Source organism: Equus caballus, chromosome 18, assembly GCF_041296265.1.
Source record: "Equus caballus isolate H_3958 breed thoroughbred chromosome 18, TB-T2T, whole genome shotgun sequence".
Lineage (NCBI taxonomy): Eukaryota > Metazoa > Chordata > Mammalia > Perissodactyla > Equidae > Equus > Equus caballus.
The window spans coordinates 81,603,146-81,620,320 of record NC_091701.1 but is presented as its reverse complement, the minus strand read 5'-3'; the positions used below and the strand labels follow the sequence as shown (position 1 = coordinate 81,620,320).

The following is a 17,175-nucleotide window of genomic DNA, read 5'->3' as shown; positions in this document are numbered from 1 at the left end:
TTATAGTATTGTATATTTTGTGATGATTCAGCAAATACTAATGATAAGATTTAGATTTATAGTCTTATCTGTTTTATATCAGTCTTATTTCTTTGAGACTTTTAAGCATAGGATCTATCTTAATCCTCAGGGCTATTGTTTGCATTTATTAAACACCATCACTCCTCATCCACATGTTCCTTATTGTTTCTATCCTTATTCAACCTGGCATTCAATATGATCCTGTTTGTAAAGTCTCCTTAGCCATTGGCAATATGGATTATAAGAATACACTCCATACCTTATGCACAATCTATGCATGCTTACCAAAATTACACCAAACTCCGTCAGTGACAAAGTGTGGTCACCACACTGATGTGGATGTGGAAAGGCAGACAAACAGGTACTGATTACCTTGTTTTATTTCTGTCTCTGTCATGGATGCATCAGATAACAGCAGGAAGTTTCTAATCAGTTTGATGTCCCAGTTGTTTTTTTTTAATTTGAGAATTGTTAGGAAAATTAGAAAGATCTACTGTTTGTAACGTGCTGAGATTTCCCAAGACAGAGTGTCAGCATGTTCACCCAGTGTTGCGAGTGTCCTAGTAGCTGATACCCTTTGGAATGCAGCTTTGCTAAGGAGTCAGCACATTTTGGAAATTAAGATGAACTTTATAGGACTTAAGGCTTAATAAGACTAAAACAGCCAGCCCGATGGTCAGCTCGGGGGCAGGTGTTGACATTACTGAATAGAGTAATTCAGTCTCAGGATCTAGGATAATAGGATTTCAAGAGGCTACAAGAGGTTATTGGAAAAGAGAAAGTATGTAGAAGGGGTTCCCCAAACCTCTTTAAATTCCAAATGTTGGGTTGAAAATCACTAGCAAACAATTTGTTCAAACTTGCAGTGAAGGAATTCGATTTGAAAGAGTGTCTAGCACTACTTGCTGCTGTGAGGTCAAAAAAAGGACATAATAGTCTAGTCCTCCTTTCTCATTGGATTATTTTCTTTCCATTTGTGAGTGGCTTTTCCTGTGTATCTCTCTGAAATTCTTTTCCCAGCTTCACTCATCCTCTTTGCCAGCTCTTTGCCCTGCAGGTTTCAGGGATGAGAAGGGAAGGCAGGGGGTGAAATGGTGGGGTTAGGAGGGCGTGGTTGGGGTGGGGATGTGGGACGATTGTTGCTGTTCCTTTATCCCCACCTGGAACCATCACCTAAACTGTTATTTTAAATAATCAGAAAATGAAGCTTGAATTTTACCAAATTGTAGGAAAATAAAGAGGAGTGCTTTAGCAACCTCAGGAAAGAGAAGTTCAATATTGTGTCTTTATCTCAATTGTTTAGATGGTCATCTTCTCAAATGTTGCCTGGGAATCCTAGGGTTCTGTACTGAAATCTTAACAAATCTCTCTTTGGCTCTTTCCCACATACAGGTAAAAGTAATTTTTCTTGGTGGGAAAAGATACACAGACTTTCAGCATTAAGGTCCATGAAGGTAGGAAAAAAGTCTAGTTGGTTCATCATTCATTCACTCACTCATTCATTCAACAAGCAGTCATCAAGCATTACTATGTGCCAAGCACGTGCTGGATGCTGGGCATTCATTTTGAAAGGGGTAGATTTACGTTGTGCGGAAAGTGGCTGGAGAAGGGCAAGGGGGTGAGCAGAGATGGGGTAATAGCCTGCCATAGTCTAGGCAAGAAGTGCTGGCGGCTTGTCCTGGTGGATGGTGACACACGTACTGCGATGAGGACAGCTGAGCCGGATGTCAGCAAATCAAGAGTTCTGTTTTGAACAATTTAAGTGTGTGTCACCTGAGAGATGTCGCAGTGGAGATACCAGAGTGTCAGTCACCATGGACAACCTGGAGCTTACAGGAGAGATCTTAGTACAGAGTCGATATTCAGTACATACTGGTTTGCTTCATTACTTATCATTGTAAGGAAGACGTGGGCTCAGTGTGTCAGTTGCCCAGAGGAGCAATCATAGATGAGATAACCTAATACTTTCAAACCACTGTGTCCGTCTTTCTGATGGGCTTCTCTCACATCCCTGGTTCATTCAGGGACCAGACAGATTTTTAATTACATTCAAGTGAATGTTTTCCCATTGTGATTTCCTCTGGACTGTTGACCGCACAGGTATTTCCAGTTAACGTCTCAGTGGGCCTCCACCGATGCACTATATTCATTCAGTCCCTGGATGTATTGAATTCCAGCTGTACGCCCAGCAGCATGCTAGGTGCTAGGGGCATATATTTGGCTGTTTTTACCATTTCAAGGGACTGGGGCTTAAAAAGAAACCATCCAAACAACAGGAAATCTCCCATGCATAAAATGTTTTGCTCCCCTAGATCTTTTTTGCGGTATTTTAAGTTTTTATCACTGTGGGCTGAGAAAAAGAATATACTAAAATAAGTTCGCCTCTGGACACAGCTTTTTATTCAGGGAGTAAAATGTTGCTTATTCAACATCCTTGTGGCTGTGGAGCTGTCTTAGAGGATGGGTGGAGTAAAGGGGCAGGAACCCTCTTGTATGCTCAACAGAAAACAGCACAGATGGAGCCACAATATAAAGCATGTAACTAACAAAATGAGCCCCTCCATGTTTCCATTTCCTGTGATCTTATTTTTATTCATTGCATAAAGAATGTTATACTACATGTTCAGTGTAAAATTAAAATTCTTGAGTGCACAGATTTTTTTCTAAATGCATTCCTCATCGAGTCCTCCACCGCTTGCCACCGTTTCTCAGGGGTGACCACTGTTAGCAGATTGGTGAATTTTCCTTCACACTTTCTGATACAGAGCAAGGGCTAGATCGGCTGGCCACAAGATATGAAGGCCAAGGAGGCCGTGGTAGAGAAGGAACTTTAATAAGCCATAAGCTAGCAGATCGGAAGATGGTGGACTTAGTCCTAAAAAAACCCATCTTAAAGGGAACTGGTTTGGAAATGACTTATATGAGGGAAACAGGGTTGGGGAGGGGCCTCAGGTGTCAGGTGATGGATGACCGCAGAACGTTGGGCCCTTCTCCATAGCGGATCTGCTGAAGGCAGTGTTCCTGAGGAATCTAAGAAAACCTCAGTTACCTCTTATCTGGAACAGACGGGACAGTTTGGGCAGAGGACATAAATTTTCTGCTATCAGGTTATTCTTTCTGCTGGTTACAGATCAGCTTGTCAACATGCAGTTCCAAGCGTTTTTCTAAAGCACATCGTGAGAATAAGATGGGGACGGGAGCTTGCGGCCTTGGGGCTGGAGTTCTAAGAATCTTCCTTGCAGGGCTGACTGTCTTTCCTATTTCTTATGACGTGTGAAGCTTATGTTGGGTCATTTTAGCTTCCAGATGCTCCTGCCTGAAGCTTGGTCCGGCGGAGGGCTGTCAGCAGGCCGCTCGCTGATCAGCAGATACTTTTGCTTCCTTCACTTAATGGATCTTAGACATTGAGCATGTCATTTCCTAAATGCTGCATAGTATCCCAGGATATAAATGTACCATAATTTATTTATTGGTGTAAAATCAAGTTACTTCCAACTTTTTATTCTCATAAAAATGCTTTATTGAGTATCCTTTTAACATATTTTTTTGTACTCATGTGAATGTTTGTAGGGTCAATTCCTAGAAATAGAACTCAGGTTAAAAACTGTGTGTATCAAACTTTTGTTTGCCAGCTGCCCAACCCTAGATCTTTCTACAGCACAAGCCCTGCTATGGCAGATCATAGTGGACTGCTCAAACCATCCATCAGCAGCTATCGAGCAGAACTTCTCAAAGCGTGGTTCCTACACAGCAGCATCATTATCAGCTGAGAACTTGTTAGAAATGCAGATTCTTGGGCCCCATCCCCAACAGACTATGTAGTCAGGGTTCTCCAGAGAAACCCTGCCAATAGGATGTATATAGAGATATAGAAAGAGATTTCTCATAAGGAATTGGCTCCCGTGATCTTGGAGGCTGACAGGTCCCAAGATGTGCAGTCAGCAAGCCACAGACCCAGGAGAGCTGATGTGTGGTTCCAGTGTGGAAAGCTGGCAGGCTCGAGACTGACGTTCCATTCTGAGTCCAAAGGCGGAAGCAAACTGATGTCCCAGCTGGAAGGCAGGCAGGCAGAAGGAATTCTCTTACTCAGCCTTTGTGTTCTGTTCAGGCCTTCGATCGATTGGATGAGGTCCGTCCATTTTAGGGAGGGCAGTCTGCTTTACTCTGTCTACTTATTCAAATATTAACCTCCCCTCCAGAAACATTCTCACAGACACACCCAGAGTAATGTTTATTGGTGTTTTTCAGAATAATATCTGGGCACTGTAGCCCAGTCAAGTCGGCACATAAAATTAACCATCATATATACTGAACCAGAACTCTGAGGGTGGGACCTAGCAATCTGTTTTAAAACTCTCCAAGTGATTCTGATATACACCAGAGCTTGAAGACCACTGCTCCCTGCCGCTTTCTGGCTATTCAGGTGTCATGGGAAGATGCCCTTTGAGACCCCACACCCTGGTTACATTAGTAACGCATCGTGGTTAATAATGGCCATCCCATTTGCTAGGCAGCTTAGAGAAAGGGCCTTGTCCTCAGGAACGGAGGAGTATGGGTTCGGTTTCTTCTCTGTGCCAGAGCTTTATCCAGCTCAGTTTGAGCGCCGTCAGCTGCCTTCTCTGAAGGACCCTCCTTCTGCTGATTTCAGAGCCGCAGTCTTCAGGACACACGGAGCTGTATCGCGGAGCTGAGCGAGTGCGAGGGGCCTTCTCTGCCCTTCTGGACCACGTCACCCTGCCCAACTTGAAGTGAAGAGGAGTCCAGGCTCAAAAGCCCCTTGGGAGAATGATGGAATGTACGTTCAAAATCTGTGTTAAAAGAATTAAGCCTTCTGCCTCTCTCTCGATAGTCCGGTGTGAAGCATGAAGAGAAGTTTTATTTTCTAATCTCCCTATTCACGTGTCTTGGTTCTTCAGAGTAAAGCCTCGAGAGTGAGGGGTGGTGGAGGGAAATGAAAAGAAGAGGCCAGTCAGATGGGATGTGCTGAGCTCCCAGCAGAAGGCCGTTCTTACTTCGAATACCTTGGTAGTAATGTTCAATTGTGAGATCTACATGAATTCATGCAACTGTTTTCTTCACTATCATTTAAAGTACTGAACCGATGACCTGATTTTCTATCTAGATGCTCCTCTTGGAGACTAAGCTTCGGCAAAGAACTAAATACATACATACATACATACACACACACACACACACACAAATTGAGTGCATGCACAGCTGAATCTGAATAAACTGGTTGCACCAGTGTCCATTTCCGGGCTGTGTTATTGTGCTCTACTTATGCAAGGTGTTACCATTAAGGGAAATTAGGTGAAGGATATACAGGATGTCTCTATATTATTTCTTACAACTGTATATGAATCAACAATTATCTCAAAATAAATTTATTAAATTTTAAAACATGAACGTTTCTCACTAAAACTCTGCATCCAATGAGTGTGGCCACAGTACCCATATGCCTCCTTTCTCCGTATGTATGATTAGGATATAGATGCTTAATTTAATAATGTCCACAGTGTGGCTAATACTTTTTGGCTGTTAGAGCACTTAGTTTCTAAGCACCTCTTATGTACTAATTCATTTAATCCTCCCAACAAACCCTTCCTGAGAAACTGAGACACAAAGAGGGTCAGGAACTTGTCCAAAGTCATGTGCTCAGTACCTGATGACGCTGAGATTTGAACCCAGCTCCTGAGCCTGTGCTCTAACCACTGCTCTCAGTAAATCTTGTTACGATTCCATTGTTTTACCTGTTAGCTTGAGGTGCAGTCCATGCTACACTTAGAGAGGCTGTGGAATTTTGTTTGTGTGATCTATAATTTCTGGTACTGTTTCCAGAGTGAAATGACGTCCAGTCTTGTATGATTAGGACTGGCTTATCCCTGTTCAGTCTCTCCCTGATATTTTTGAATTTGCTTTTCAGCCTATCACAAATTTTTGACTCTGGTTTTGTTGTTTGACATTTTCACTCTCCTCCTTACTTTATCCCAGCTTGTTCCTTACAAGTTTGACAAGCATGCCCTAGAGAAGCATGTCAGCCAGCAACAGCCCACGGCCAAGTCCTGCCCCCTGCCTCTCTTGTACGGGCTGTGGGCTAAGAGTGGTTATTACGTTTTGTTAAATAATTGAAAAGATCAAATGAAGAATAATATTTTTTGACACTTGAAAATGGTATAGATTCACATTTCAGCGTCCATAAACAAAGTTTTATTGGGACGAAGCCATGCTCATTTATTTACACATTGTCTGTGGCCGCTTTCATTCTACAAAGGCAGAATGGATCCGTGGCGACAGAGACCAGATGGCCCGTATCATATTTACTATCTGACCCTTTGCAGAAAAAATCGGCCACCCCTGCTGTGTAGCACCAAGGTGAGGACGGAGCAGGGGCGGACTGTTCTGTAAGCATTGAGAGAGTGGCATCTTTTCAACATTTTGTAAGAGGTAATGAGTTTATGTGGCGGTTTTTAAGAATATGGTGAAAGACATTAGAGAAAGTAGCATGAAAGCAAAACCATGAGCCTGTGTGGAATGGCAGTCAGCGGAAGCTTTCTTTTTTTCTCATTTCCTGTATGATTTTTTAAATTATTTTATTGAGGCCATAATACTTTATAACATTGTGAAATTTCAGATGTACATTATTATCTGTCAGTCACCATATATATGTACCCCTGTACCCCTTATGCCCACCCCCAGCCCCCTTCCCCTCTGGTAACCACTAATCTATTCTCTTTGTCCGTGGGTTAATTTATCTTCTGCATATGAGTGAAATCATCTGGTGTTTGTCCTTCTCTGTCGGGCTTACTTTACTTAACATCGTACCCTCCAGGTCCATCCATGTTGTTGCAAACAGGACGATTTTGTCTTTTTTTATGGCTGAGTAGTATTCCATTGTTATATATACCACATCTTCTTTTTCCATTCATCAGTGATGGGCACATGGCTTGCTTCCACGTCTTGGCTATTGTGAATAATGCTGCAGTGAGCATAGGGGTGCATGAGTCTCTTTGTATTGTTGATTTGAAGTTCTTTAGATAAATACCCAGTAGTGGGATAGCTGGATTGTATGGTATTTCTATTTTTAATTTTTTGAGAAATCTCCATATTGTTTTCCGTAGTGGCTGCACCAGTTTGCACTCCCACCAGCAGTGTGTGAGGGTTCCCTTTTCTCCACATCCTCTCCAACATTTGTTATTTTTTGTCTTGGTGATTATAGCCATTCTAACAGGTGTAAGGTGATACCTCATTTTGGTTTGGTTTGCATTTCCCTAATCATTAGTGATTTGAACATCTTTTCATGCACCTGTTGGAAAGAGTGGTCGCTTTTAATGTGCTCATTCTCCTAACCAAGCAAAAGCTGAGGCTGGACCCCTCCCCAGTTCCTTCCCAGACTTGCTTCTCCTATTGTCAGAACTTGGCTAATCCTCAGATGCAGCTGTGTCTTCTGAGAACCCTGTAGATAAGATTTCTAGCTGAAGGAGGACCCTAAACCTTCAGTGAAAGCATTTACTGAGGCTTCTTTTGGACCTGGGGAAAAATCAAGTCAATTGCTAACATATCTGAAATTCAAACTGGTTGTCAATTATCACTTATAGAATGATTGGAGAGATGAGAATAATTAGAGTTAAAAATAGCATTGTGTCTGGAACTCAAATAAATTTGCTAATCATTCAGGCCTGGTCCTTTTGAGGGAAAGAATGCTTTTGGGTTCTTTTCTTTTAATGGTGTTCATTTTATTTTTGGTTTGCTTTTCAATGCAAAGTGTAACCAATCATGGAATTTTAATATTTAGTCAAATAGAAAATATGCTAATTGGGAAATAATTTATACTTACTGCTATTTTATTAGAGTTTGGATTATTGTTAATGTTAACATTAAATATTGAAATAAAGAGACTCCAATAACATTCCTTGGGGTCCAGAGCTTTTATTAATTTGTTTCCATTAGAAGAATGCTTTATTTGCCAGTTTTTTGTTTTGTTTTGTTTTTTGCTTTATTCAGTTCAAAGTATTCAAAAATATTCTTTCAAACAAGATTCCAGTATCACAGACCATTAGTACTGGGTCATTAATAAATCTAGTGCCTTCTATGCCTGTGCATAAGCGATCCAGGGGTTAGTGTCTTGGAGGTCATGCAACACATTCATGTTAAATGTACGGCATTCTAGTTCATTAAAAATGTCAAGCATTCCAAAACAAATGATCAAAATGAGCAGCCCCACTCCCCTTCTCATCCTTGGAAGCCATTCTGACTCTTTCAGACAGTGGGATGGTCTGGCAGTAATGTCACCATTTGAAGGAACATGCTGGCAGCCTAAAAGAGTGAAAGCAAGAGCTCTGAGAGAATGTGGCTGAATATTTATCTCTGGACATTCCCACCATTTCAGGTAAACAAATGATCAATAGTCAAGAAAATATATATTTTTTTGAATTCCAATATATGAGTTAGCCCTGAGGTTAGATTTATTTTCTCTCTATTTCCAGGCCACTGGTCACTTTTCCAAGGAACTTGGACCCACTCCTGCGCACGTGCGTGTTTATCAACTCTTCAACCAGCTGTTTCTTCTTTAGGGCAGGGGCTCTTAGTTGCTGAGAATATGTCCCTGAAAGTAGAGAAAAGGAACAATCATTAGGCCACCAAATTAATTTCATGTTGATTAAATATTAATAAATTGATTTTCTAAAGTAAGTTTGCTGTTTTTGCTACTCTACTATCAAAAGTCTGTATAAATTTATTGCAGAGATATATATATAAATTTGTGTTTATGCAAAATTTTGTGTCCTATGCAGTTTAGTTATAAAAATTCAGTAAATTATAATAAATATATTTCCTTAATTGAGATGTATTAAGATATACTTTTATGATTAAAAAGTTAAAAATGGTCATTATATAATTTTTAATATAAAAGTATAAAGAAAAAACTTTAAGCCATGCATAATATAATCTTCCAGAGATAACCACAGCTTAACGCACACACAGTTCATGTCATCATTCAGTTTTCCATCATCCTATTAGGGGCACTAGATTTTTTCCGAATTTTCTGTTACTATAAACAATCTTGCATAAAGAGCCCCATGCTGCATCATTGGCTACATGTCTGACCCTCTGAATGTTTCCTTAGAATAGATTTCTAGATGGGTAATTTCCAAATATGTTGCTTAGGAAATTTCTTGGAGTGAGTAAAGCAGAAAATCAAGCATTTGTGAATCTAATTGTTTATATTTCTGAAGCATTGTTTTCTCTTCTGCTTAGTGTTTAAAAAAATAAGCTCTCTGAACATTTGCCAGCTAGTTAGACTCCGACAGCAAACATCATCAAATTATCAGTCTAAATTTTAATTTTCTTGTCATGGAGGAAAGCAAAGACTTACAATTTTTCTAGAACATATAAACTGCCAGGCTCAGGCAGGCAGGTTTTTCTGTTCCTCTCAGTGGCAGAGCAAGATTTGTTCAAGGAAGAGGCCATCAATTTTGACACAAACAATGATATACTTCAACATCCCTTCATTTGCATTTAAGCCTTTATGTTACCTGTGAGCTAACCTCAACTCTGTTATTTTCTATTTGGGGGTTTCCATCAGCCTACTCTTTTCCTAAATCAGTTACTCTCTCTCTCTCTCCCTTCACATAATCCATCATAATTAAGGAGTTAAGCCTGGGTACAGCGTTGTCACACCTCCCAGATATTTCAGCATTCGGCTATTAGCTCGTATCTTTCTAGACTAAATAACAATGATCTTTTGAGTCTCTTCTCAAATGATAATATCTCTAGTCCTCAGATTTTTTGGAATTCTCATTTCTGGACCTCCTCTGTTTCTGCTGATCGTTGTTATAAACAGCCAGTGCTCAGGGCATCGTCCGGCTCAGTAAGCCATCTCGGGATAAAGCTTTCCAGATCCTTTCCATGGTTAAATACATGCCTTTCATACATTTCTGTTTTATAGAATCACAGAACATTGGAGTGGAGAACCTGAAGAGACTTTATGGGTCATCTAATTCTTTCCATGCCCTTCTTTTTCTGGTAAAGTATCTGAGGGCTAAATAAATTAATTAACTTTCCCAAGGTTACACAGCTATTTGATATCTCTTGTTTTCATATTCGTTGACTCAATATTAACAAATATGACATATTAACATACAAAATTATATAGGAGTTTTATGTTATAACAAACCATGTTTCAAAGCAACATTTCTCAAGTGTATTTAAACTATTTAATTTGAGGACATCCAAATAACAAGAACCTTTTTGCATATTATGTAGACACTTATTTTAGCTCTTCCCTTTTGCTCTAATGATGTGATTTCCCTGAGAACTATAGAGACAGACACCTCTTCACCTCCACTCCCATCCCAGCCTTGTAGCATGTTAATCCCCGAGGGACAAAAGAAAAGATTAGTAGAGAATCCGTTCGGGTACATCTAGAGCCCAGTTGAGCCACTAGACATTTATTCGAGCCTCTTGAGATGAAATCTTGATGTTCCCGCAACTATCTAACTTTTAGACATAGTGTCTTCCTGACCCAGGACTTTCTCTGATTATGATTATGCAACCCACATGGAAAGTCTTGTCTCCTGATCTGCAAACAATTGTTTATGTCAAACATTAAAAAAACTTCAATGAAGTGAAATGTTGCCTCCTCCTACTTGCAGAGCCACAACAGCTAAAGTGCGCAGACCAGCTGGGTCAACAGCAACTCTACAGCAAGAGGAAGGAAGTCGCTTCCAAAGTTGAAGATAAATCTACTTCTTTTTTTTTAAGAAGATAAAAATGCCTTGTTGACGTAGATCAAAAAACTGCACATAGTCTCAGACTATTCTGATAGGCTTGTTGCAAGCAACTAATCCGAAAGCTGCTTTAGAGAAAGACTACTTAATTATTTTTATATTCAGTTCAAAACAAATATTATTATTTTCATTTATTCTGTAGATACTTGAGTAATTCAAAGTGAGTGAAAAATATAAAAAAACAGGAAATATTGGTAGTGATTTGAGGGTGGCAACTAAATATAATAAAAACGGAAGAAAAGGCCCTACAGTACAGATGAAGAAAATATACAGTCCTTACTGATGCTGATGTCTGGGCAGCCTCTGTTCAAAAGATTTTTAAAATATTGATAACCAACATTTAAGAGCATTCATTTTGTGTTTCTACTTTAGTAGCTAAGCTGCTGAAAGAATATTCCCTCTAAAAAAAGGAAATTGGTTTAAGTTACAATATTTGCCAAAATAATAAATTTATCTATAAATAATCACAGTGGATTATCTAGTTTTATGGATGAGCGAATCATGAGGATTTTTAGTTACTGAGGTTAAAACAAACTAGATATACGAACGCTTTACAATATCTTGGGAAAGGTTGATCTAGGGCTATTATTGTTAATAGCTATTTTAATAGAAAGATTACAGAAATATATAACAATACCCACAATAAAATGTAAAACTACAAAAATTAGTTATGCCTCAGTTTTCTCTGGAGCATAAATAATTCTAAGAGTCCCTACCACCCAAACAGCCCTTGCTGCAAGCCTTGGAAGGTCGTCGATTAAAACAACACCAAGAAAGGAGCAAAAACAGGAACAAAGCAAAGCTGCCTTTCAGCTCACTCACAGTAGCTCATTCGTCCTCATTCTAATTCTAGAAATGATATTTCTTCTCGTGCCCCCAGAGAAGGCTGTATTTGAATATAATACTTCCTTCATTGAAAATCTCTAAATCTGTAGGAAGTTCCAAATTACTAAAAATTAATTACTCAGCTTGCTGGAAGTTAATTACTTATTTGAGATTTGTTCAAAAGCAGCAAGGAGTGAATTTGCAAGCCAGCCGATTTTTCTACCCTTTGTTTCATCAGCTAAGTACATCTCCAGGAGTCCCTCCATTTACATGACAGCAATGGTTTTTTTCTTTCAATTTAAAAGGGTCAAGAGCTTGTGTGTTGTGAATGCTTATGTTAAAGTCTTCCCCATTCTGTAGCAAATAAACACAGGTTATGACTGCTAATGTTCAAGCTAATGGCAAAAAATTGTGTTAATTGGGGGGCATCACTTTATGCCTGTATGTTGTATTTTGAGAATCAAACTTTTCCTTACTTGTCTTTCTGACTCTTCCTTGCTGCTGTTCACATGAAGTGTGAGGATGAGGACAATATGCTGATATGAACAGCTACCGTGAAATGCAAAAGGAAGTGCTATCTATCTTTCTATCACTTGTGTGCTCCTGAGAGGAATATATGGGGCAATGGATTCCCCTAAAGCCATTCCCCTCTTCTTCAAAATTCAGCACATTCACACTTGATTGACCCTTTCAAAGACCTGGGACCTGGGTTTGACCACCTTGTTTTCTCCTTGTGTGCTGTGGGTGCGCTGCTGAGATCTTCTCTTCCTCTCCAGCCAGTTGCCTCCTTCCTAAGCCATGGTTCCTGGAGAGGACACAGTCCACATAGATGTCCAAGAAGAGTTGGGCCAGATCCCAGAACAGTGCCCCGTGCTTCAAGTTCTCAGATGACTTCAGGTAGATCATAAAATCCCAGAAACCTGAAACAGTGTTGGAAATTCGAGGCTTCTGCATTTCCAGGAGGTGCACTGAAGAAGATTCCCAGCACTGAGGATCAGCTTGGTTAAGAGCCAGCAGGTCTGTCTGGCTATGACAGAAGAAAGGAGACACACAGCATATTCCCACAATGAGCAGGGAGCAGGTGAGGCTCAAGGGTCGGTAGATCCCTCCTCTGTTCCCAGGGTTGGCCATGGCCCTGAAACTGCACAGGATGGAAAGATCTCATATGAGTCCCTGCTTGTGCTCCACTCAGTAAAGAAAGTACTTATGCCTTTAAGAACCTTGGTGCCAGCAAAGGAAATACACCATTGTCTCTAGGAAAAGTCTTATCCTGCTTCCCGTATCACAAGCCCCATTTTATCTAAAATGACTCATTGTCAAGACAGGTAGTGTAAAATCAAGATATTTAGATTAAGAAATATTTATTCCTAAGATATATCCCTTTGTAAGATGAGTAAGTGACTTGTTTTTCCCTTGTACAGAGAAATATAGTTTAAAGGAGTATTAAGTGAAACGTTAAAATCTTGCTGCCTGCCTTCAATTATTCTATAATATTATAATTTAGCCTAGCTCTCCTAATCCAAGACTCCCATGTAATTAAGAATTTGAATATGTTTTACCCTCGGATGCTTTTCTATTCAGGGTGACTTTTAATTTTAACAAAAGGCATAAGAATAGCAAAATGTTATAAATACAAATAAACACAAGATATCACGCTAAAAGTATGGGAACCAAGGGACATATATTCACCCCATTAAAGCAGAACTAAGAGACATTTTACAAACACCTAAAATGTTCTGCAATTCTGGTAGAACTTTCATAAAGATGATGTTTTCTCATTTCTCTCTTCTTGCTATAATTCTCAAGATTTTAATGAAAATTTTTTTCCTCATTCAACTTTTCTGGCCCTGGAAGCCTGTTGCAATAAATCAAGGCATCCATTTACCACTTTGAAGTTATTAGGTTACACTTCAGACAAGTGCAATGAGAAATAATGTCCTTAAATTAATAATAACCTATGTTCTCCTTTTTCCAAGAAGAAAACCTTATCTGACTGTTCAAAGACTATACGAAATGTATATAACACTTAAGCAACTCTAACATAAAGAAAATACATGGCAGTATATACACCTCACTTTCAGTCTTCTCTTAGATTTCCAAACCTCTTAGATGTTAGTATCATGAAGGCAGGCAAGGCACAGCTCATGGGCATATTCACTCTGTACTGAAACATCTCATGGTAACACTGTAAGATGTTGGTGTTATCTCATGATGGCACCATAAGATGGAATCTCTCTTCTGCACAGCAGCGGAAGGTACTGAGGCACCCTTAGATCGATATTTCAGAAACCGTCTTTGAACAAGGCACGTTCCTATCTTGAAGAGGCATACTGAGATTCAAGGTTATTCAAAAATGTTTTCTCTACAGTTCAGATCATTTGCACAGAATCTCTACCCGAACGAAATTATATTCAATACATCCTCTTCTGAACTAAAATATCCAAGTCGAGGGGCCCCCGAGGTTTTTTCCCTTGGGGGCCAAGTCCGGGCTGCCAGGGCTGAGCCTACAGAAGACAGAGGGCGGGCGCTGTCCAGGGTGCTGAAGCGGCGCCGTCGGGACTCCTCCGCTCGCCCCGCAGCGCCGGGAGCGGCCCCGGAGGCCCCCCGCTCGGAGGAGGGTCTTCCCCGCGCCGGCAGGTTCCTCCGCCCCGCGTGCGCCGGGAGCCCCGCCGGAGCCCCGCGCTGTGCCCGGCGCGCCCCGACCTGCACCTGGCTCGCGGCCTCGCCCCGCTCAGTCCTTTGCGCCCCGCCAGCCCCCTTCCCCGCGGCTGTCCTCCCCGGTCACGGAAGGCGCCCCTCGCTCTTACCCGCCAGCCTCTGGGCTCCCTCGAGCGCGCGGAGAAGCAATGCCCGGGCTGCTCCCCGAGCGGGCGACGGTCCCCAGCTTCAGCGTCCCGAGGGCTCCGTGCCTCTTCTTAAGCAGTGGGAGCGCTCGCGCCTCTTCACGTCTACGTCAATGAGCCGGGAAACTGCCGCCACCCCTCGCCCCCAAGCCCGTCTCTCGCACCCTCCTCCTCCCACGCTGCCCTGAAGATTTCCCTTCAGGAAACAAGCAGGCTTGGCCATCCGCACCCTCGTTGACCCTGACCCACGCCCACCCTCCACCCAGCGGAACTGTGCCCGGTGCGACTTGTCTCCCCGGTCCTAGCTCCGGAGGCGTGACGCTGCGGGCGCGCTCTGGAAAGTTGGGACCAGCCCCACGCCGGTCTAAGAGCGAGTGGGGCTCCCCAGATCCGCCCTCTCCAGCGCGCCTTGTTTGAGAATAAAGAGATGTGAGGGAAGACCCAAGACTCTTAGGGTCGGAGAAGGCACCTGGGTGTCCTCCCAGCGGTCAGTAAAGTCTCCAAGGAAGTGAGGCACCTCCCCGAGACATCCTGGGGGCATTTCTCCTGCCAGCCCGGGGTCCTGGGCCGGGAGGAGAAAACACCCCTGGGGCAAGGATGTGGCTAGGGACACGGCTCTGCTGGAAGCTCTCCTGGGGAAAGGAGACCTCTTATCTCCAGATTCTGTGACCTGTGTCACCTCGGGAGCCCTGGATGTTGCTGGCATCACTCGCGTCAGCCCATTGCTCGAGATTTCACAGCAGAGTCCCTGCTTTCCCAGAGGAAATGCCTGGGATTCCCTTTGATTCTCGACTCACAGCTAGTTAATATCCTTGTCAGAGCAGGAGCCTTGTCACCCTACGGGATTATGCTGACCATTAGCATCCACCCTACCTGAAAACACACCCAGCCCAGGGGCCTGAAGCAAAACACTTACCTTTGCAAGTGTTTGCAGGTTTTGCCCCTCGCCTCAAAACCCTCTAAGCATCCTGAAAACCATGCATAGTCTCCATTAACTGAAGGCTTTTGTGCCGGCTCAATAGTATCCACGGTTACCTTCCAGGGGGCACAGGGAGAAACCAGGCATAGAGCAAGGTTTACCCAAGACTTAAGAATGCACCCCCTACCCAAGTAATAGGAAGAAAGAGCTCTGGAGAGGACTCCTGAGGGGTTCTGGGCTCTCTCTCCTGCTCTGAAACTGGATGGAGTGAACTCGTTTCTCAATCTGTGAACTCAGCAAACTGATGCCTGCTTCTAATTACACCCTAAGAATGTGGGGAAAGATTGTAGGGGAGGTCTTGGACTTGCTTCTTGAACTTCAAGGAGCTCTGCCTCTTGGAGAAGGTCATCAAAGAAACACAGGGCTAGAGAGTGGCATGGGAGGACCCTAAGGAAGAGAAAGGGAATGGAGGGGGCAGAGATGGCCCCTTTGAGGAGGTTGTCTGGTGAACTTCTTGAAGAAGGAAGTTCCTGGGGCCCAAGGAGAGGAGATGGTCTCCTCCAGGCAGAGAAGTCGGCATGAGCAAAGGCATGGAGGGAGAACTCAAAGCAGTTCTGTGCTTCTGGGGAGCAAAGTCAAGGAAAGAAGTGAAGAGAGAGAAGGGAGAACAGAAGTAAGGACAAGAGATGTAATTCTGGCTGTGGCCGTGTTGAGAGTTACATTATGCTTGAAAACATCGCTACATCAACATGCAGTGCTTAATTTCTTTTCAAGTGCCATGTGTCAGGCACTGTTCCAGGTGCTGTGTAGACAGAAGGAGCAAAACAAAGTCCTTGCACTCGTGGAGTTCACATTGGGGGTGGAGGAAAAATGTACATTTTAATTGTAAAATGATATATGTGTATAATGATCTGTGTTTCTAGCTTCTGTGTTGAACGGTGAGTTTTCAGCTGTGTGTGGACAAACACATAAATAGTGAATCAAATAAACAGATAGTGCCATGCATGAGTCAATAATGAGAGTCTGTCTGTCATTCTGCAGCCTAAGAAGAAACATGTGTGTCAGGTGTGATAAGGAAAATCAAATGATCATGAAGAAGAAGTCAGGCAGGATTAGGAAAGGACGGTGAAGAGCTATTTCACAAGCGATACTGAGAATACCTTCCTGATGAACGAGATCTGAGTAAAGACCCTGAAAGGGAGAGAGGGAGTCCTGCATACATGTGTGAAAGGATGCTGGGGGTGAGGGGAGCATGGAACGAGTGTGTTGTGATTGTTTTCTGGGTATAGTGGTAGGAGGTGAGCTCAGAGAGGTGGTCATAACTCCATCCTGGCTGCTCAGTAGCCAACAGACTGGAGGGGGTGAGGGCAGAGGCAGAGAGTGCAGTGAGAGCTGCTGCAAGACCCACACAAGAGATGACGGTGGGTCAGATAAAGGTGGCAGGAGTGGAGTCGGTGAAAGGGAGAAGATTCTGAATACATTTTGATGGCAGAAAGGACAGGACTTGCTGATGGACTGGATGTGGGATGCAAGAAAAAGAGAGAAACTGAAGATGACTCCAAGTGTTGGGGGCTAAGCAAACGGAAGTTTGGAATTACCATCAGCTAAGAGGAAAAATGTTTTGAGGAATAGGTGTGGGGAAGGGAAATCAAGAATTTGGTTTTCAAGATGTTAAGTTGGAGATGACTGATAGCCAAATGGAGAAAATGAATCCCCAAGGAAGAGGTGGGTCTAAGATAAAAACTCAGACACAGTGCTCGGGAGAGAAGTCAAGAGTTGGGCT

At 42.4% G+C, this 17,175-nt stretch overlaps 2 protein-coding genes across 2 annotated transcripts in view; one reads left to right on the top strand and one right to left on the bottom strand.

Annotated features, from left to right (window-relative positions):
- Positions 1–7,927, top strand: part of DYTN (dystrotelin) — a 56,937-nt gene extending 49,010 nt beyond the window's left edge. Inside the window, exon 13 of the mRNA XM_070240748.1 lies at positions 4,670–7,927. Within this exon, the coding sequence (XP_070096849.1) occupies positions 4,670–4,773 (104 nt within the window). The 3' untranslated portion in view covers positions 4,774–7,927. The remainder of the gene's footprint in view (positions 1–4,669) is intronic.
- Positions 7,928–8,361: 434 nt separating this feature from the next.
- FAM237A (family with sequence similarity 237 member A) lies at positions 8,362–14,814 on the bottom strand. Its single transcript, XM_014732344.3, has 3 exons — positions 14,438–14,814; positions 12,350–12,771; positions 8,362–8,623 (listed from the first exon to the last, which is right to left on the bottom strand). Exons 2-3 carry the CDS (start codon positions 12,759–12,761, stop codon positions 8,484–8,486), a joined length of 552 nt encoding a protein of 183 aa, XP_014587830.2. The 5' UTR covers positions 12,762–12,771; positions 14,438–14,814; the 3' UTR covers positions 8,362–8,483.
- Between the last annotated feature and the right edge of the window lie 2,361 nt (positions 14,815–17,175).